The sequence below is a fragment of the Canis aureus genome, chromosome 8, assembly GCF_053574225.1.
Source record: "Canis aureus isolate CA01 chromosome 8, VMU_Caureus_v.1.0, whole genome shotgun sequence".
Lineage (NCBI taxonomy): Eukaryota > Metazoa > Chordata > Mammalia > Carnivora > Canidae > Canis > Canis aureus.
In genome coordinates, this window is record NC_135618.1 from 59,881,663 (window position 1) to 59,902,464 (window position 20,802).

General features: G+C 53.3%; 1 protein-coding gene across 6 annotated transcripts; it reads left to right on the plus strand.

Moving 5' to 3' along the window:
• The first annotated feature begins 1,175 nt into the window (after window positions 1-1,175).
• Window positions 1,176-20,289, plus strand: SEZ6L2 (seizure related 6 homolog like 2). 6 transcript variants are annotated; one of them, XM_077907257.1, is made up of 18 exons: window positions 1,176-1,814; window positions 2,799-2,969; window positions 3,577-3,876; window positions 4,269-4,408; window positions 4,677-4,878; window positions 9,430-9,615; window positions 10,277-10,445; window positions 11,072-11,235; window positions 13,606-13,806; window positions 14,256-14,394; window positions 15,202-15,398; window positions 15,538-15,732; window positions 17,747-17,938; window positions 18,022-18,213; window positions 18,722-18,760; window positions 18,941-19,058; window positions 19,161-19,282; window positions 19,744-20,289. In XM_077907257.1, the coding sequence occupies exons 1-17, from the start codon at window positions 1,736-1,738 to the stop codon at window positions 19,273-19,275; spliced, it is 2,799 nt and encodes a 932-aa protein (XP_077763383.1). In that variant the 5' UTR covers window positions 1,176-1,735; the 3' UTR covers window positions 19,276-19,282; window positions 19,744-20,289. The 6 variants fall into 6 exon arrangements, with proteins under 6 accessions (XP_077763383.1, XP_077763386.1, XP_077763382.1 ...); XM_077907256.1 differs by having other exon boundaries at window positions 1,178-1,814; window positions 19,186-19,282; XM_077907258.1 differs by having other exon boundaries at window positions 1,179-1,814; window positions 2,799-2,930; window positions 19,186-19,282.
• The last annotated feature ends 513 nt before the right edge of the window (window positions 20,290-20,802 follow it).

Genomic DNA, 20,802 nt, shown 5'->3' on the forward strand with positions numbered 1-20,802 from the left:
TCTCTCTCCTTCCAACCCCTTCTCCCCCTTCTGCCCTTCCTTCTCCCTCGACCCGACCCGCTGGTCTCTTCTTTCTCTCTTTCTTTCTCTCTCTCTCTCTCTCTCTCTCTGACTCTCTCTTTCCCCCTCCCTCCTTCTCTCCTACTCGTTCCTTCCTTGGCTCCCACTCACCCTGACGTCACCCCTCCCCACAGTCATCTCAGCTTAGCTACCCCCCGCCCCCACCCAGTGGCAGTCGCATCTTAGCCGGGGTGGGGGGGTTCGTCTCCGGATTTGCCTCCCCTCCCCGCCCCGACGGGGCGCCACGTGGGGCACAGGGGACACTGTGCCAACCTCCAGCCGCCCTGCAATGCGGGGGAAAGAAGGGGCGGGGGCTGAGGGAGGGGCGTGGCAAGACAAGGGGCGGGGCGAGCGCGCAGACTGGTGCACAGGGCCCGCGCTCGCGGACTGAGGACCGGGACACTGCGGCCAGTCCGTCTGTCTGCTGATCCCTTGACCAGTCGGCCTGTGACTCCTCTCCCCACTCCGCCTCCGCTAGAGCCAGCCTCCCCCACCCCCCGGAGCCTGATTGATAGTGAGGGCGGCTTCAGCCAATCGTCCGCGGCGCGGGGGGCCGGGCTGCTCCTGCGGGGCCGGAGAGAGCTGTCCGCGGCTGGCGGTGCTGAAAAGGGCGCCCCAGAGGCGTTGTGAGGGAGGCCAGGAGAAAAAAAGCAAAGTTGAAGCCTCCTGGCAGCTGGCCGGGGTCATGTATGTAAGGCAAGAGGTCTCTCCTCCCCAGATCCTGGCCTATCGCCCCTTCGACTTCTCATAAACGTGGAAACTTGTCATTCTCCTGGAGGAGGGGAAACCCCGTTTCACATGAGCTGTAAAAGGGAAAGGGAAGTCCCGTGGGGGGGGGGGTGTCTGGTTGTGGGCAGGGGGCATATTGGGGAGCTAAGCAAGCGTGAACCCAGCTGTGCTGCCCCTCGGCACCCTGGGAGGAGGAGATTCAGATTCCAGATGTGCTGAAAAGGCTGGGGGAAGGGGTTGTAATTACAGCTAGGACCAGAGTTTCCTTTGCCTCCCCTAGGGGACGCGGGAGTGAGGATTACGGTCTGGCTCATGTGGTCCCTCCTTCCTCCATCTGCACTTCCTCCTTCTCCCTCCCCCACTGTCGCCCCCAAATAAATCCCAGGCCCCTCCCTTCGCCCGTCCCCAGGATCTGACGTGGGCTCGACACCTTTCTCAGCTTCTCCCTCCCGCAGCTCCAGTGCCCGAGCTTCGGCTCTCCAGGTTCCGCAACCCCCTCCCCTCCCCACCAAGCCCCGCTAGACCATAGCAGGAACTCTCCCGATCCTCGACCCCACCCTAGACCCCCAGAAGCTGTCTTGCCTTTCCCCACTCCCCCAGTTTAGGATCCAGCTAGCTCGGTAGACCCAGGCATCCGAGCGTGTGGGTAATCCAGGCGACCCGGCCCTTTCGGCCTCCTCGGTCCCACCCCCTCCAGCCGGAGCCGCGCCCCCTCTCCCACAGACCCGATCGCGGAGGACAGAGAAGATTGGGCAAGGAGGGGTGGAATCCAGGCGACCCCCAGCCCAATTCTGCCCCTCCATCCCAAGGAGCAGAGAAATGGTCTTCCTTGCTAACTGCTAGCAGGGAAAAAAAAATTAAAGGGAAAGATAAAAGGAGACGGAGGAAAGGTGACAGCTAGATTATTTAGGAGAGGCGCAGAGGAGAGAAATCGGCGTGAGTCGCCATGGGGACTCCTAGGGTCCAGCACCCGCCGCCTCCCCAGCTGCTGTTCCTAATTCTGCTGAGCTGTCCCTGGATTCAGGGTAAGGACATGGGAGTGTGGGGGTAGGCCCTGGGAAGGTCCTCAACTGGGTCTTCTACCATCCTTTCTCTGAACATTCTGGGCTTTCCTAGCTTCTGGAGGGGGGTGGGGGGCGGGGGATGGGGTACAGCTGACGGGGAAGGGGTAAGCCAGGGTTTTCTGGCTTGTACCCAGAGCCCTAACCCACAATACTGAGAAGGTGGGGAAATGAACAAGGGGAGCTTTTACCAGCGTCTCAGGGGTTAAATCCAGAAAGAAGGGCTGGGGAAGTTGGGGGGGATGTCTGCGGAGGCGGCAGAAGCTTGCAGGGTACCTGGGTGGGAGATGGAGGTGCTGGGAGAGATGCCAGGCACTGCACACGCAAATGTTCTTGGACGTATGGACAAAGACAGATGAACAGAGGCAGTGCTCAGAGACCAGATATTCAGTCCTCTACTCTGACCCCTCGCCAGACTCCAGGGAAGCAGGCAAAGACTGCAGAGAAGGAGGGAGGGAAGGAGGGAGGGAGGGAGGGAGAGAAAAAGAGAGAGAGAGAGAGAGAGAGAGAACCACACTGCAGAGATAGAAACCCAGGGAGAAAGCTGGGCATTGCAGGAGCAAGGGCTGGCAGGTGCTGCCAGACCCTCGGAGGAGCTCCTGGGTTGGAGGAAGAGCACTATTGAGGGGAAAAGGAAGGTAGCACAGTGGCCCCTCTCCACTCTGCTGGCGCTGTCCAGGGTTCATAAGAGCCAAGATGCTCACCAAAGGCCCACGCAGCCTGGGGGGGGGGGGTTGAGGGGCTGGGGGGGGGAGAGAAAGGTGTAGTAGAAGTGCGAGGGGCAGCTGGGAGCCCCTCCTCCGATCTTGGCTCTCAGCCCAGTCTGGGACCCTCTGAGCTCCTGCAGGCCCAGCTGACTGAGGAAGGAGGAAGAGCTCTGGGAAAGATCTTTCCGAAGAAGGAAGGAGTGTGGGGCAGTGGAAAGGCTCACACCACTTCATCTCCTAGGTCTGCCCCTGAAGGAAGAAGAGGCACTGCCAGAGCCTGGAAGTGAGGCCCCCACGGTAGCCTCTGAGGCTTTGGCCGAGCTGCTCCATGGGGCCCTGCTGAGGAGGGGTCCAGAGATGGGCTACCTGCCGGGTGAGGCCCCCAAAGTGGCAGTAGTGACACAGAGGAAAGGTCATTAACTTGGGGGAGATGGGGACTCAAGCCAGTGAGAGAGATGGTTAGTGAGTCAAAACGGCAGAGAGAACCGGGGCAACTGAGACAGAATGATCAAGAGACAGAGCCAGACAGAAAAACAGACCATCAGAGAGAAAGACAGATGGAAACTCAGAGAACCAGAGTCTGAGGAATAGGGGGGAGACAAAAAGAGGGAGAAGTGCAGAGAGTAGCAGGTTTAGAATCATAAAATCAGAGAGCCATAAGAAAGAATACTAAGCAGAGAAGAGTTCCAGAGAGAGCAAAAGAGAGAAAGAGGAGAGAGAAGGGGACACACAGGAAAGGGAGCCGGATCTGAACCTGGAAGCATGGAGAGGCTCAAGGAGACGGTCAGAGTGTAAGGGCCTGGGTAGGGAGGTGGAGAGGGGTGGGGGAGTGAGGCTGTGGAAGCCTTGGGAGGAGGTGCAGAGTTCGGGTGCGGAAGGGAGAGGTGGGGAGCCTGCATCTTGTAGGGGAGGTCTTTTGGGTTCAGTGGGGGTGCCCCCAGTTTCCCTCAGCCCTGCTCCCCACCCACGGCCCACCAATTTGCTCCTTCTGCGCCCTGACTTTCCTTGCACTGTCCCAGGATCTGATCCAGACCCCACACTAGCCACCCCTCCAGCCGGCCAGACTCTTGCAGCGCCCTCCCTGCCACGGGCCACTGAGCCAGGGACGGGGCCTCTGACTACGGCCGTAACCCCTAAAGGGGGCAGGGGGGCAGGCCCCACCGCACCAGAGCTGCTGACCCCGCCCCCCGGAACTACGGCCCCGCCCCTTCCTGGCCCCGCCTCACCAGGCCCGCCCCTTGGGCCTGAGGGAGGAGAGGAGGAGACCACGACCACCATCATCACCACGACAACTGTTACCACCACGGTGACCAGCCCGGGTAAGGCAAGGCGTTTGAAAGGAGATGGGGATAGTGGGCAGGAGCACGAGTGTGGGAGAGAATGGGGGATGCAGGGGGAGAGGCGGCTGGAAACAAATGGAGGAAGGGGTCTAGGTATAGGTGGGAGGTATAGGTATAGGTGGAGGTATTGAGCTTCTGCTCAATAATAAAGGCTGGCATTTGTCTCCCCTTGCTGTATACCAGCACCGTCCTACGCGTTTTATCTCTATTATAGTTGGGGAAGGGAGTTGTGGGCACGGATGGGTGAGGGAGCAGCAGCTTAAGATGGCGAGGAGTGCTGGGGACAAGACAGGTGAGGGCCCCCAGAATTGCTTGCTGGGAGGGCAAGAACACAAGGATCCACTCAACTCTAGCCACTTGTGTCTCTTTAGTTCTGTGTAATAACAACATCTCTGAGGGCGAAGGGCATGTTGAGTCTCCAGATTTGGGGAGTGCAGCCAGCCGCACCGCGGGGCTCCTGGACTGCACCTACAGCATTCACGTCTACCCTGGCTACGGCATTGAAATCCAGGTAACTGGACTTCGAAGCCCCCAAGCCCTTTCCTCTGGGCCCAGGTGTGTGCGCAGGTTTGGTCTGGGAAACAGAGAAGCTGTTTTTTGACTCAAATGTGTCTGTTTTCTAAGGATCTCAAAGACTCTCCTGGAGTTCTATGATTTGGCCAAAGTGAGGGTGGTGTTTTGGGCTGTCAAATATGGGGGAAAGGAAGGCAAAGGGTGGGGACTTAGGGGTCACCTATCCTGACTGCCCTGTCCTGGGGGATCTGGGTTTGGCTCTTTAGGTGCAGACGCTGAACCTGTCTCGGGAGGAAGAACTCCTGGTGCTGGCTGGCTGGGGGTCCCCGGGCCTGGCCCCCCGACTCCTGGCCAACTCCTCCATGCTGGGAGAAGGACAGGTCCTTCGGAGTCCAACCAACCGCCTGCTCCTGCACTTCCAGAGCCCACGGGTCCCAAGGGGCGGTGGCTTCAGGATCCACTATCAGGGTGAGGAGTCTGGGGTGCTGGTGGAAGGGCAGGGGACACAGTGGCCCAGGGATATCCCTGGGAGGCTTCTAAGGCCAGGGAGATGTCAGAGGCTTTTCTCCTGGCTAGGATCCTGGAGGGCAGGGCTCTCAGAGAAGATCTATACACACTATTTCATGCACTCACAGACATGTGTCTGGGTGTGCAAACATCCGAGTGGCAGTTCATCCATTCACTTGACAAATGTTTATTGAGCACCCATTTCATATTGGCCCTGTGTTGTCCTTGGGGAGAGGAATGAACAAGCCAGATGTAAATCTTCAAGGAACTCAGAATCTAGGTAAAGAGATGGACAAGTAACCAGGATGATTATAATTCAGTGAGATAAGGACCTCTATCCCCATGATGAAGGGACACCTTCTTGGACGATGTAACTAAGCTGGGACCTGAAAAGACGAACTACTAGGAGAAGGGGTGGGGGGAGAGAAAGAGGAAGGCAGGCATCCAGATGGATGAAAAAGAATGATCCCCTTAAGGAGTTGAAGTAATTCAGCATGGAAGAGAGAATTGTCCTAGCTTTGTGACCTGGGGTGAGTACTTAACCTTCTCATGCCTCACTGTCCCATCTGAAAAATGGGGATCATGATGCTTAGCTCATGGTAGTATTAGGAAGACCAAATTAATGAATACATGTCAAGTGCTTAAAATAGTGTCTGGTATGCAGTGAGAGCTCAGAAATGTAAGTCACTGCTATAGAAGAGCCCAGAAAGTGGTAGGAGAGACTATAAGAGACCAGACTGGGAAGTAGGTTGGATTCAGAGCATGAAGGGCCTTATCAGCTTCAGTAAGGAGTACAGACTATTTTATCCCACGAGGGATGTGGAGACATTTTGGAATGTTTTAAGCAAGATAGTGACAGCCTCAGATTTGTGACCTAGAAAGATCCTACTGACTTTGGGCGGTGTAGGAGGGGATTCTATCATATCCATGCACAACTGCATTCAGGAGCACCACCCACAGACAACCTACACACACAGGTGTACATCCCTACTCACCTGTGTGTACAGGAACCTTTCCACAGTGCACGCATATGTTCTAGCACACATGTGTGCATGAGGCCAGGGGCCCAGCCCACTATCCCATTCTAGACACGCTGCCATCTCCAAAGTCCCTTCCTGTGCTCCTCAGAAACAGATAGGGAGCTGTGTTTGGGACCAATATCTCCTCATGGCCTTACTTGCCCCTTGTAGGTTCTGCTGACCCCAGATCCCTTGTGGGCCTTATTTAGGACACATACAACCTGTATCCCTTCCTCACACTCCTTCCAGTTTCTGCTGAGGTCTATACTTGGGCTCCAGGAACTCCTATGTGCAAGTGGGGACCTCATAATGGGAGGTCAGATTGGCAGGGAGCAAAGTCAAGCCTGAGGGCCGAGGGCTGGACTTCCAATTTTACAAAATGGCTCCCTGCTGGCTCCCTTAAACAGCCACTTCCCTAGGGCACTGAAAATAGGACTCTTTAGACAAAGTGGAACATTTGGGGAAGCAGAGCTATTGCATAAATTGGCCTTCATTACCTACCGCGGGCTTCCCTGCTTTGCGGCTTCTCCGGGCACCTTTGGGATCCCAAGCCCTGTTTAAACCCTCCCCACTCTGCCCTCGCTGGGGCCTCTAGTCCAGAGCGGCCTCATTAGCTTCTCTGAAAGGCCAAGGGCTCCATCACAGCTCGCCCTGAGCCCAGCAAATGTTCCCATTTATAAAACCCTTATGCTGGCTATTGTTTCATTTTCTTCTTGCGGCACCCCCGCAAGTGGTCATTGGCCATTCTGCCTCTGAGAGGAAGAAAGGCTTTCTGGATTGCTAAGCACCCCGGCAAGGACACTGCAGAGCGAAAGTCAGATCCTCAGCCCTGACTCCCAGTCATTCATTACCTGAGACTGAGGGACAAGTGATTGAGATTTTCTGCACACTTCCTATGTGTGAGGTGCTTTGCGTGTTTCTTTCCTTTAACTAGAGGGTCAGTCGTCAATGATTGGAATTACTACTGCTATTTAAGGGTGACAGGTCCTGGAGGTGACATCACCTGCTCAAAGCTGAGGGTGTACTCCCACCTTTCTCTTTCTTACAGTGAATAAGTCATGGAGCTAGAAATGGAAGTCAGCTTTACCCAGCTCCCAATCCAGGGTTCTTTTATACTGTTCCATACCACCTCTTGGCTGCATTGATCAATCAGTTGGGCTAGGCTTATAAGTATGCATGCACATGTGTAAAGGCAAGAAAGAAACGGACACTATTGGAAAGGGAGGGGTCAGGAAGACTTCCTGGAAGAGGTAGTACTTAAGGTACTCCTTGAAAGATGAGAAAGAGGCAGGGGAAAGGGCCTTGCCAGTAGGGGAAATGATGTGATAAAATATGAAGTCACAATACTACATTGTGTAGGATAACTGGGTTGCAGGTGCTAAGGACTGAAGCAGGAAGTGTTGGGCTGGACGCAGCTGTGGAAGGGGCTTGAATGTTGATCCAAAGCATTTGGACTTGATTCCGTTGGTCTTGGAGAGCCATCAAGAGGCTAATATTTATTTAAGCCACTGTGTTCTAGAAGGTTTTTGGGTCTATCCAGTAGGCTGAGGACTCCCAAAAGACAAGGCTTGGGTCTTTTTTACCCCTCTGTGCCCAGCACCCAGCCAAGGAAATGCTTGCTGAACTTTAAAATAGGGAGACCAGGTCTCTGACAGAATCACTCAGGTCTGACAGAATCACTCAGGGCTGGAGAGTCAGCAAAAGCAAAGGCCTAGGCAAGCTGGTACCTCCCAAGCATGGTTGCCCAGAGCCTACCCCTCCTACAGAGACCCAGATTTGGTGCACCTCCTCTAGGAAGCTCTTATTGGTGAACTCTGTCCGGTCTGAAACAGACACTCAGAACTGTGTCAGCACCAAATTTAGAGTCCATTATCTACCACCAAGTCTCCTCCCTTTCTTCTGTGTTCTTTCTTTCTTTCTTCTTTCTTTCTTTCTTTCTTTCTTTCTTTCTTTCTTTCTTTCTTTCTTTCTTTCTTTCTTCTTTCTTTCTTTCTTTCTTTCTTTCTTTCTCTTTCTTTCTTTCTTTCTTCTTTTTTTCTTTCTTCCTTTCTTCCTTTCTTTTTCTTTCTTTCTTCTTTCTTTCTTTCTTTCGTTTTCTTTTTCTTTCTTTTTCTCTTTCTCTCTTTCTTTCTTTCTTTCTTTCTTTCTTTCTTTCTTTCTTTCTTTCCTTCCTTCCTTCCTTCCTTCCTTCCTTCCTTCCTTCCTTCCTTCTCTACTTATTTAAGTAATCTATACACCGAATATGGGGCTCGAACACATGACCCTGAGATCAAGAGTCCCATGTTCTTCCTATTAAGCCAGGAGTCCCCTAAGTTACTTTCTATTTATTTATTTAATCTCTTGTCATTCCACAAGAATTTCAGGAGGCTTTCAAAAAAAGAATGCAGCAAAATTAAACAAAAAGAAAATCAGTACCAGGTAGTGCTTATTATTAAAGATGAAAGAAATAGAATGTAGATGGCCAAGCCATCGTTGCTAGGGACAAGCCTTAATTTGGTTCCGAGCTTCTTAGCAGCCAGCACAAAAAAAGAGATCACAAAGTTCTTACTGCAAGAAAGGAGAAGAGAAACCAGTTCCTTGAGGAAAGCAAAGCCTTTCCAAGCTCTTCACCTTCCCTGGGGATTCATTTAGGGGGCACTGACGATTAAGGTCTACAATGACAAGATGGTCACAGTTCCTAAAGGAGTTTCATATGGCTCCTCTGGGTGAAAGCTGAGGGTGTACTCCCACCAGGCACCAAAGGAGAAGTGTGTGTGTGTGTGTGTGTGTGTGTGTGTGTGTAAGGGAGAAAACACTGGGAGGCACCAATTGCTAGATCTGGAAAATGGATCATAGCCTTACTCTGGCTACCTCAGAAGCACTGCATGAACTCATTTTAGAAGCTGAGCAAGCTCTGCAAATACTATTTGTTATTCTTAGAGCTGGATGGGTTCACAGTGGTCAACTGACTTGCCTGAGGTCACACAGCAAATGAGTGCTAAAGTCAGAATTTCTTTGAGTCTCAGATACTTCATCTATAAAATGGAGGCCAAAGTGGGTAGATTACAAAGATTAGGGGAAGGCACCTGGGTGGCTCAGCCAGTTAAGCACCTGCCTTCAGCTCAGGTCATGATCCCTGACCTGATCCAGTCAGGATCAGGATCCTGGGATCCAGTCCCTCGTTCAGCTCCCGGCCCAGCGGGCAGTCTGCTTCTTCCTCTCCCTCTGCCCCTGCCCCCTACTTGTGTGCTCCTGCTCTCTTTCTCTCTCTCTCTCTCTCACTCTCTCAAATAAATGAAATCTTTAAATTAAAAAAAAAAACAAAAACAAAGATTAGGGAAGAAAGGGATATTGAAATGACCTCTTTGTGAGACAAAGTGCCCATGTGGTCCAGTATGGACCAGTCTGTGCCACCAAGGGGGACCTGGGAAGAGGAAAGGAAGTGCTAAGGGATTGGTGAGAGAGGTTGGTGTGGGAAGACAAATCCTCCTCCTCCCTGCTCTACCCGATCCAGCCTACCTCCTGAGCTGCGGCTTCCCTCCCCGGCCTGCCCATGGGGACGTGAGCGTGACAGACCTGCACCCTGGGGGCACTGCCACCTTCCACTGTGATTCGGGCTACCAGCTGCAGGGGGAGGAGACCCTTACCTGCCTCAATGGCACCCGACCAGCCTGGAGCGGTGAACCCCCCAGCTGCATGGGTGAGTCTCCTGCACGATAGGTGGGGCTTCTGTCCTGGGAGCCCCATTGGGAGGGTACTATATTGGGGATCTCCATCTTTAGGAAACACCCATCTTCAAAGGGGTTCTGCCCAAAAGAGTCCCTATCCTGATGTCTCCACCTGGAGCTCTTTACACTAAAGGTCTCTGCCCTTGGAGAATCCCCATGCCTTGGTGGGAGGCATCTCTATATGGGGATGTCCTACCTACAGGTTTTCCATCAGGGGAGTCTCATCCTGGAGGTCTCTTCTTTCGGAGACTCCTCATCCTTGAGGAAACCATTCTTGAGGTCCAAATCTAGACCAACTCTATCTTGGTGAATCTTCATCCTGGGGATTCCATCTTGGAAGATTTTCTGTTTGAGGGAAAATTTTCAATTTTGGGGATCCCTCATAACTCCCCATGCTGTAGTGTCCACATCTGGGGAGTATTCATATTAGCAGAATGGGGGTGTCCTTTCTGGGGTTTTTCTATTCTAGGGCTGCTTCCCTACCTGGGTGGTGGCCATAGATAAGGTCCTATCCTCTAAGGGGAGCCTACAAGGCAGAGACCACTCTGAGGCCAGGTCCCAACAAAAGGTGTTGGATGTAACAGCTCTGAAGACAGGACAAGTCACCTTAACATGTCCCCTCTCTGTCCACAGCATCCTGTGGTGGCACCATCCACAATGCTACATTGGGCCGCATCGTGTCCCCTGAGCCTGGGGGAGCAGCTGGGCCCAACCTTACCTGCCGTTGGGTCATTGAAGCAGCTGAGGGACGCCGGCTTCACCTGCACTTTGAGAGGGTCTCACTGGATGAGGACAATGACCGGTGAGGATCTAGGCCTGGGGTCAGAGGTCCCCACCTCTGGGAAATAGGAAAGCTGCAGTGGGGATTCAGAAAGATCTGGGGTGGGTCCCAATTAAAATTTGTGTCAAACACAGATTAGTCCTTTCCCTTTCCTAGGTGGTATAGCTGTGCCAACTTAGACAAATCACTGAACATGTCTGCGCCTCAGCTTCCTCTTTAGTAGAATGGAAATAATAGGACCTCCTTCTGAAGGCTTCTGTGAGGATAAATGTGTTAAGATATGTGAAGTGCTTAGAAGGGTGCCTGGCACACAATGAGCCCTGTAAATGTGTTTGTTATCATCATCTTCACCGGTACCACTCTTACCCAACAAACTGCCACCTTGGCTCTGCCACTGGTTGCTCTGTGACGTTGGGCAGGCTACTCTTTCTGGGCCTTAATTTCCTCAACTATAAAATCAGGGATAATAAATCATACTGACTCAAGGGCTCTTGTGAAAAGCAAATGAGATAAAAACATGTGAAGGCTTAGAGTACATGGCATATAGTCAATGCTTGAAAATAATGAAAATAATAGCTGTGAGCGCAGGAGGTAAAGCAGCTTCTGAGGGGAAACTGAGCTCCTAGTCACCCTTCTCTCCATCCCAGGCTGATGGTGCGCTCGGGTGGCAGTCCCCTCTCCCCAGTCATCTATGACTCAGACATGGATGATGTCCCAGAACGGGGTCTCATCAGTGATGCCCAGTCCCTCTATGTGGAGCTGCTTTCAGAGACACCTGCTAATCCTCTGCTGCTAAGCCTTAGATTTGAAGGTAAGTGTTCTCCCCTTCGGGACCCCAACTCCTGCACTTTCCCCTCTTGCTGATGGCCCAGTATGGTCACAAGTACATATTCTGTCCCTGCTCATCTCTGTGTTTGGATTTCTGGAACATAACTTTCTCCCCACTGCAAAACTGTAAGAATCCGCTCCTATGGATGCCTTATAATTCCTGAGGTGGCTTCTCCTGCTTAAGAGTCACGTGTGGCTAGATCCAGGTACGCAGCCAAGAGACCAGGCATCTTAATGTCTCAGTGCTTTCCTCTATGAGTTGGCTTCATTGTCAGTCAGGCTCTCAGTCTGTGGTGTGTATCTAGACTGAAGTACCACCAACGTAGTAAGTCCATCAGAAAGAGAAAACGTACCACTTTCCTAAGAGCTTCAGCAAAAATGCCAGGAAGCACTCTCATTTCCCTGGCTTAGGCCATGTGTCTACACCTGGGCCAATCACTGAAACCAGGAGCAGGTGGTGTTATGACTGGCAGGGTCACATCACATGAGCATCCATAGTTGGGCCCAACTGGACCTCATAGACTGAGGGGTGAAGCATGGGTCCCAAAATGAAAGTAGGAGTGCTGTGAACAGAAGACAGGAGACTAGATGCTGGACAAGTAGAAACAAGGAAGACCGTGATCATGGGAGCATTTGAGCTGGACAGAGAGATTTTATTTTATTTTATTTTATTTTATTTTATTTTATTTTATTTTATTTTATTTTATTTATTTTTTTAGAGAGAGAAAGAGAGAGGGATGGGCAGAGGGGTAGCAGGAGGGAGAGAATCCCAAGCAGACTCTATACCCAGTACAGAGTCTGACATGGGCCTTGATCTCAAAACCCTGAGACCATCACCTGCGCAGAAATCGAGAGTCGGACCCTTAACCAACTGAGCCACTCAGATGCCCCTAGAATAGAGAGAATTTGAAAAGAGGGAGATTAGGGATGAGCATCTCAGGTAAATGGAACAGTGTGAGCAACAGTAAAGAGGTAGAGAAAGGCCTGATATGTTTGGGAAACAGAATTTCAACGTGACTGGAGCAGAGGATTTGTGCAAGCAGTTGCAGGAGAGAAACAAAGAAAGTGAAATGCTCAGAGATGGGAGGGGCTGGTTTCTGGTGTGAATCAAGGGAGAAATGGATTTGGTGCTGGGCCCTGATGGATGCATGGGATTTGGGCATGAAATCATTAACTTAACTCATCAAGTTAAGGAACTGTGAACTAAAACAGCAGATCTGAAAAATAAATTGTCTGTTAGATTTGAAAATGTGGAGAATTCCCAGGTTTGAGGTCTGCCTCCCTACTTGTGGGCCATGGCTGCTCCATGAGCTCCAGATTCCTCTCCACAGATAGTTTTGCAGCTCAGATATGATCATGTGGGCAAAAACTAAAATGCTCTCCAAATGTTCATTTTTGCTGAGTTAGTCCAAAGTCAAAATTGAGTAGCTTCTGCATTCGCTGCACTTTTGGATTCTAGCCACAGCATGGATAATCAAGGGTGATCAGAATCTTATTTTTTTTCCTTTTTTTTAAAATTTGTATTTATTCATGAGAGACACAGAGAGAGAGAGAGAGGCAGAGACACAGGCAGAGGGAGAAGCAGGCTCCATGCAGGGAGCCCAATGTGGGACTCGATCCCGGGTCTCCAGGATCAGGCCCTGGGCCAAAGACAGCGCTAAACCGCTGAGCCACGTGGGCTGCCCCTTTTTTTCCCTTTTAGATTTATTTATGGGGCGCCTGGGTGGCTCGATTGGTTAACTGGCCAATCTTGGTTTCGGCTCAGGTCATGATCTCAGGGTTGTGAGATTGAGCCCCTCAGCGGGCTCTGTGCTCATCAGGGAATCTGCTTCAGATTTTCCCTCTCTTCCTCTCCCTCTGCCCCACACCCCCGCACTCCTCTCTAAGATTTTTTATTGCCCATCTGTTATTTTTGAGGAGAGAACTGCCATGTCACCTGCATGAGCCAGTTTTCCAAAGGCACCCTTTCCCCTCGCTCCTGCTTGGTTTCCAAAACCAAATGTCTCTTGCTGGGAATTGAGCAATCTGGGTTTGAGACCTGATTCTGCCCCTGCCCTACTGTGTGACGTTGGGCAAGTTACTTTCTGTCTGTGGAACTCAGTTTCCTCATCTGTAGAATGGGGGCTGGGATTTGACTAGCCTAGGGGTTTCCCTCCAGAGTCCAAGAAGGTAACATCAATATGTGAGAAGTGTTAGAGTTTGGGGGAGACTGGAGAATGAAAGCTAAGCCCAAAGTCATCCCACTTTAAACAGCCCACATGAGTGGCCAAACGACACTTGAATTCAGCCCATGTCCCCAGATCCCCTGAGGCCTGTCCTGATGCTTTTTTTCTGTGACTCACTCCTCCTCTAGCCTTTGAAGAAGATCGCTGCTTTGCTCCCTTCCTGGCACATGGCAATGTCACCACCACAGACCCTGAGTACCGCCCAGGGGCACTGGCCACCTTCTCGTGCCTCCCAGGATATGCCCTGGAGCCCCCTGGCCCCCCAAATGCCATCGAATGTGTGGATCCCACAGAACCCCACTGGAATGACACAGAGCCAGCCTGTAAGGGTGAGCCCTTCACATTCCCAGGAGGTCCCTCTGTCTGCAGACTACCCCTGAGCTGGGGCTCTTAGGAAGGCCATTCAGAAAGGAGACTTGCATATTCAAGTCCTATAAATCCAGGCCTTGGGTAAATTTTTGTCCCTTTCAGATATAGTTTTCATAGCTGAATAATTGGTGGATTTGTTACAGAATTTAGGGGTCATGACCCAAACATCTTGAAGAGCTCTAACTGGAGCTAAATCATGGGATGGGGGTAATGCACAAGCTGGAGAGTGGGCGGGGTTAGGTGACAGCAGGGCAGGGGATTGGACACAATGGGACTAGCTACGGCAAGAAACAGGTGGGTAAGAGATAATAGGGAGCCTCTGAGGTGGTCCAGTGCACACGACTGGAAGTGGTGAGGCCCTTGGTAAAATGAAGACTGAGTTCTGAATCTGCTCCCCCCTCTACCCCAGCCATGTGTGGAGGGGAGCTGTCAGAGGCGGCTGGTGTAGTCCTCTCTCCTGACTGGCCCCAGAGCTATAGCCCAGGCCAGGACTGTGTGTGGGGCCTGCACGTCCAGGAAGAGAAGCGCATCTTGCTCCAAGTAGAGATGTAAGTTCTGGTGCTACCGGGGATGCAATGGGTTCAGGCTCAGTGAAGTGTGGTATAACAACACCTGACCGGACACTGTGAGCCTGGCTGGCTACACAGGATTTGGTGAATATATGATCTGATGAAAGAGGCAACTAACTATTCAGGATGGGGGTGTGGGTGGTCTGGTAGACCTAGCTACAAATCACTTATTGGCCATGTGACTAGACAGGGACATGGGTAATGGACCCTTCTGCAGGGGCTATAGTGCAAAGGGGCATCTGGCCCAGTGTCTCTCACTCTTTGGCTGTTTCTGAGGCTGCCCCTGGAATGGTTTCCAGGAGTGCTAGCCCAGACTAGGGCCTAGTCACCAGCGTGCAAGGTGGTGGTGGATGTGGGGAGAAGCCAGTGAGATTTGGTATGAGGTGGTCATGTGACCTAGCGGACTAAGTAGGAGGACACTCAGGGGCTTGGAGTTGGGCTGGTGGTAAAAGAGCATGGCCTCTGATTGGTCAGAGCTGGACTTGAGCTAGACTGTGCATCCTCTGGTATTGAAGGAGGGACGAGAGAGTGTGAGGGGCTCCTAAGGAGTTGGACTAAGAATTGGGAAGTGGGAACTGGGAAGAGCCACAGAACAAGTGGAACCTGGAGTGGCTACACAGAGAAGCCCATAATTGGTCGAAGGGCAGCCGGACCTGGGATGGGGAAATGTGGGCAGGGCTGGAGAGTAGGTAGGGTTACTAATGAACAGAGTTAGGGCCTGGGCAGAACTGCATAGGAGGGCAGATCTTGTAACCCAGCCCGCATATCTGGTTCCACTCCCTGCAGCCTGAACGTGCGCGAAGGGGACATGCTGACACTGTTCGACGGGGACGGTCCCAGCGCCCGAGTCCTGGCCCAGCTACGGGGACCTCAGCCGCGCCGCCGCCTCCTCTCTTCCGGGCCCGACCTCACGCTGCAGTTCCAGGCACCGCCAGGGCCGCCAAACCCGGGCCTGGGGCAGGGTTTTGTGTTGCATTTCAAAGGTACGGAGGTCTAGGGTCCAGAAATGGCCGGGGGTCCGGCAGGCCGGAGATCCCGGGAGAAGCGCGGCCCCCTAAGGCTGGAAGGGCGCCCTGAGTCCGTTGCAGGGCAGTCTCCGAACTCGCGGTCTCTCCCCTGCAGAGGTGCCGAGGAATGACACGTGCCCTGAGCTGCCACCTCCAGAGTGGGGCTGGAGGACCGCTTCCCACGGGGACCTGATCCGGGGCACGGTGCTTACTTACCAGTGCGAACCTGGCTACGAGCTGCTGGGCTCCGACATTCTCACCTGCCAGTGGGACCTGTCCTGGAGCGCGGCGCCGCCCGCCTGCCAAAAGAGTGAGCCCGGGGCCCGCCCAGGTCTCTCATGGCCCCGCCCCTGCCCGTCGGGGGTCCGCCGCTCCACTTGGGCCCCTCCCATCCCCTCCGTCCAGCTTCTGTCTCTTTGCTCCTACCCCTGGGGGTCCCGGCCGAATTTCATCCCTTCGCTCTGCATTTGCCTGGATCTCACTCAGGCCTCGTACCCTTTGGCGTCCTCTCCTCTGATCCCCGGTGTCCCGAAACGGTCCCCTCCGGACCTCTCTGGAGCGCTGTTCTGGGCTCCGGCCCAGGTCCTCTGGGTCCCACCTTACCTTCTGGTGGCCCCGCCCCCGCCTCTTCCTGGCCCCGCCTCCGTCGCGTCAGAGTCCCGCCCCTCCCTGGGTCCCGCCCAGTCAACTCGGCTCCCCTCTCCCGCTTCTGGGCCAGGATCCTGTCCCTCGGTCTCCTACCCTTAACGTTACGGAGAGTCGCTTTGCTGGGGCCTTGGCTGGTCAGAGAACTTGGTTTATATTTTATTTTATTTTATTTTATTTTATTTTATTTTATTTTATTTTATTTTATTTTATTTTATTTTATTTTATAAGATTTTATTTATTCATCAGAGACACAGAGAGAGAGAGGGGCAGAGAGAGAAGCAGGCTCCATGCAGGAGCCTGACGTGGGACTCGATCCCAGGTCTCCAGGATCAGGCCCTGGGCTGAAGGCGGCGCTAAATCGCTGAGCCACCCGGGCTGCCGGAACTTGGTTTATTTTAATGGAGTTGTCGAAGCCCCATGCTGGCTTGGGGTTATGCAGAGGGGCTGGGGTCCAGAAACGGACAGACACTTAAATAATTCAGGATATATTACAGAGTAGTACCTGCGGGGTGATTTGGGGCAAAGTACTTAACATCTCTGAGTCTTGTCTGCCTCATCGGTGAAATAGGAATAAGGGCTGTGAAGAGTTTTCACACAGTGCCTGTGAACAGTTTAGCAGCTGCTATAAATATGAAGAAGGGCTGGGAGAAGGAAGGGTGTTCATTGTTCTGGGGAGGGGACAGGAGATTTCACAGAAGAGGTGATATTTGAAGGGAGCTGGGAGTGTTTATCTCTTAGAATAGCAGAAAGGGGTGTCATCTTGTCATTTTCTCCAACTTTTGGGAAGCCTGCCACAAGGATATGGGATTATAGGTCTTCTCCCTCGCCCTGGGGGGCAATGGTGGAACTGATGAGGTTAAGTTCAGGAAGGCAGGTTTGGACTGGACACAAGGAAAACTTTCTGGTTTACAAAGCTCCCCACCTCTGGGAGGAGTCACAGGATGTTTAGTCTGAAACCCAGACAGGACAGGGACAGGCAGGGATGGAGGCAGGGCCCAGAGGGGATAGGGCCTAGCCAGGGCAGCACACTGAGCCTGAAAGCTGAGCTGAGAGCCAGGTCTCTGAATCTCAGGCCCGTGCTGTAGGGCTGGGATCTGGCTGAGGGACCACGTTATTTGACCACCCTTAGCCCCTGGACAATGAGTCACATTGACTTCTCAGGATCATCAGAGTATAGGATACTGTGTTTGTAAAACATTTAGCAGGGTGCCTCCCACAGATCCATGTTCAAGAAATGGCTACGTAAAGCAGCACCTGCAGGGCAGGCTATGCCAGTGAGTGGAATGTGTTGGGAATGACGGGAATGAGCGGAGCAGGAGGGCTGGGCCCTTCTGAAGAGCGCAAGCTGCTGTCTGGCCTAAGATCCACCCTGGAAGGCTGGCAGTGCTGGGATGTAGCTGATATGCTCTGGTACAGTGGCCAAATATTTCACATTTCACCCTAGGATGGGGGCCTGGGTTGTCCCCACCACTCTTCTCTGGAAGGAACCTGAAATCTAAAATGCACTGAATTTTACATTTTTCAAACTTCTTGATCTCTTCATTTGGAGGAAATAGTGGGACATGGGGGTTTGCTTAGTGGGAAGATGGCCCATGGCTCAGGCATCTCCCAGCCCTAAGCTCCTGGGAGATTGTTTAAGGCCTGAGGTTCCCCTGAACTTGCCCTCCTGCCAACAGTCATGACTTGTGCCGATCCTGGGGAGATCACCAATGGGCACCGAACCACCTCAGACGCTGGCTTCCCTGTTGGCTCGCACGTCCAGTACCGCTGTCTGCCTGGGTACAGCCTGGAGGGGGCCGCTGTTCTCACCTGCTACAGCCGGGACACAGGCACACCCAAGTGGAGCGACCGGGTCCCCAAGTGTGCCTGTGAGTCTGGGGACACCCTGGGAAGGGTGGCTGGATGGCCTGCTCAGCAGTGAGCTGCCATGTGACTAACACATGCCTTGCAGTGAAGTATGAGCCGTGCCTGAACCCAGGGGTGCCAGAGAACGGCTATCAGACGTTGTATAAGCATCACTACCAAGCGGGCGAGTCTCTGCGCTTCTTCTGCTATGAGGGCTTTGAGCTCATCGGCGAGGTCACCATCACCTGTGTGCCCGGCCACCCCTCGCAGTGGACCAGCCAGCCCCCACTCTGCAAAGGTGCCTGGGGAGACAGGGCAGGAGGGGGCACAGCAGTGTTTGGGGAGTGACGGGGCTGGGAAAGTCAGGTAGCAAATTTGAGACCAACAGTATGCTGAGCTTCCCATTCACCTGTGGTGGGCTCGGATCCTCACAGCTACATCCAGTGGTCCTGGGGGATTTCAAGGTCATGGAATTATCCTCAGGGATGTAGCAGAGGGGGCTTTGAAGTCTCTTGCCCTCTGAATAGGTCTCAGTTTCCCCATTTTCCACTAATTCTACAGACTCAATTAGTTTAGACTACCCAAGAACCCTGCATTTTAGGGGTCTGGAGAAGGAGAGAAGGAGGAAGATGGCCCTGCCCTGCTACTCCTCCCTCACCCCCACCAAGGGAAGGATAAAGTTTAGGTTGAGCAGAGGGCAGAGAGAACCAGGCTGTCCAGCCCAGCCCCCCTGGGCTCCCGGCCTCTACCCATCCTCCTTCCCTCCCTGGCTCAGACCCCGTCCCCTCCCCCTCCTCTCCCTGCAGTGGCCTATGAGGAGCTCCTGGACAACCGAAAACTGGAAGGTCAGTGAGGGCACAGGTGGAGACCCAGGCCTGGCCGAGTCGGGAGGGCAAGGCCGAGGCCGGGGGCAGGAGGCCAGGCGCCGGAGGGGTGAAGCCCAGGGTTCAAGGCCCAGGGCAGGAGGCTGGGAGAGGCCAGTGGGCTGGGCCCAGCCCCAGCTCACTGGTATTTCCTCTCCCCAGTGACCCAGACCACAGACCCGTCGCGGCAGCTGGAGGGTGGGAACCTCGCCTTGGCCATCCTGCTGCCCCTAGGCTTGGTCATTGTCCTCGGCAGTGGCGTTTACATATACTACACCAAGTAAGTACCCTGCTCAGGAAGCTGCTAGCCAGGGCAGACATCCTGCCTGCCTGGCACAGAAGCCCGGGTGAGGGGGGGGTAGGGGGCTCACCTCTCGATAAGCCCCTCTATCTCTTTCCTCTCCCAGACTACAGGGAAAATCCCTCTTCGGCTTCTCGGGCTCCCATTCCTACAGCCCCATCACCGTGGAGTCAGATTTCAGCAATCCACTGTATGAAGCCGGGGTGAGCCCTTCCCCTCCCCATGGGGTGCCACGTCTCTCAGCTGCCTGGGACTCCATAGGTTTCAAAGTCTCTGTAATACCCATCTTGGGGCATTTCAAACTCAGCTACCTACAAAGGCATGCCAGGGAACACAACAAGTCAGGTGTGAACCATCAGGTGGGGACAGTGGTGAACTTATGGCCCATCTAGCCCATAGTGGAAACTGAGGCCCAATTGCCAGATCTTCCAGTTGTTTAAGACAACGCAGATTTGTGTGGGATTCTAAGATACTATAAGATGAACCAAACGTCCATTGGCCAGATTCAGCCCCATTCCTACCCCATGGCTCCCAAGTCTCATGATCAACGTTATTTTAAAAAGCCAAGGTCTTTCCTCTCCCTTGTGGATGCCTCCTCCTCTTTTGCTCCCTCCTCCATCCCCATCCTTCTCCAGCAATTGATCCTATCTCTCTCTGTCTCCAGGATACACGGGAGTATGAAGTTTCCATCTGAACCCCAAGACTAAGGCTGCAGGACCCAGGACGCCCCTCCCCTCCCCATTCTGGACAGGGAGGAGAACAGAACCTTGTCTCTGGCTCCTTTCCTCCCTGCTGTGTAAATAGTCTCCTGGGGACCCTACAGTAAATAAACCAGCATCCTGCCGCCCAAGCCTCCTCTTCTCAGTTGCCAAACAAAGGGGCCTGCCTTTCCCCTCTGGCCCCACTGGCTTTTGGACCCTGGGAGGGGAACCCAGCCCCCCTGCAACTCCAGGGGCTCCTTCTGGCTCAAGGCACCCCCACCCACCCAGGGACTGCCTGAGAGCTCTGCTGTTCCCTTGGCCTTGAAGGCTCTTCCCAGATGCTCTGGCCCTGGGCCTCACCCCTGGGCTCTGGAGGGTCAGAGGAAGAGGGATGAGGGGGGAAAAGCGGGGGAAAGGCCCCTACCTCGCTTCATGCCATCTCCCAATCCACAACCTCCCCACCTTCGCTTCTGGATTTTTGGTTTTGAGCAATAAACAGAAAACCACCACTTGTAACTGGGTTGGTGGGGTATGGGCAGGTGGGTCACAGAGTGGCCTGGAGAGAGAGGGACGATCTGGAAAAAAGATGGAGCTCCAAGACTGGGTCAAGGGGCTGCTGGCCTGGGGTCCAAAAGCCTGGCTTTAGGCTCGGCCTGTGTGGAGGATGAGCCCCCTGTGGGCTCCAGCTGTCTCTAGCCCCTTGCTTGACCTTCTAGGCTCTTTTAGCCAGGAGAGAGCTGACAGTAGCCTCCTCTCGGGCCAGGCAGGAGTCACCCTCCCTCCCTGCTTGGCAGGTTGCAAACAGCTCTCCATCTGTTTCATGACCGTTTCACCTAAAAGGCAAGTTCCTTTTGAGAATTTTTGTATCCATCCAAGTGTACCATTCTTTTCTCCCCTCATCTTTTTGGCACTGTAAGTATATCTGCTGTTACACGCCTACTGAGTAATGGTCAAATTTGTAGCATTTCATAAAGAATGAGCTTGTTTTGTACCCTGTGGGGGGCCTTTTGCAGCATATCCAC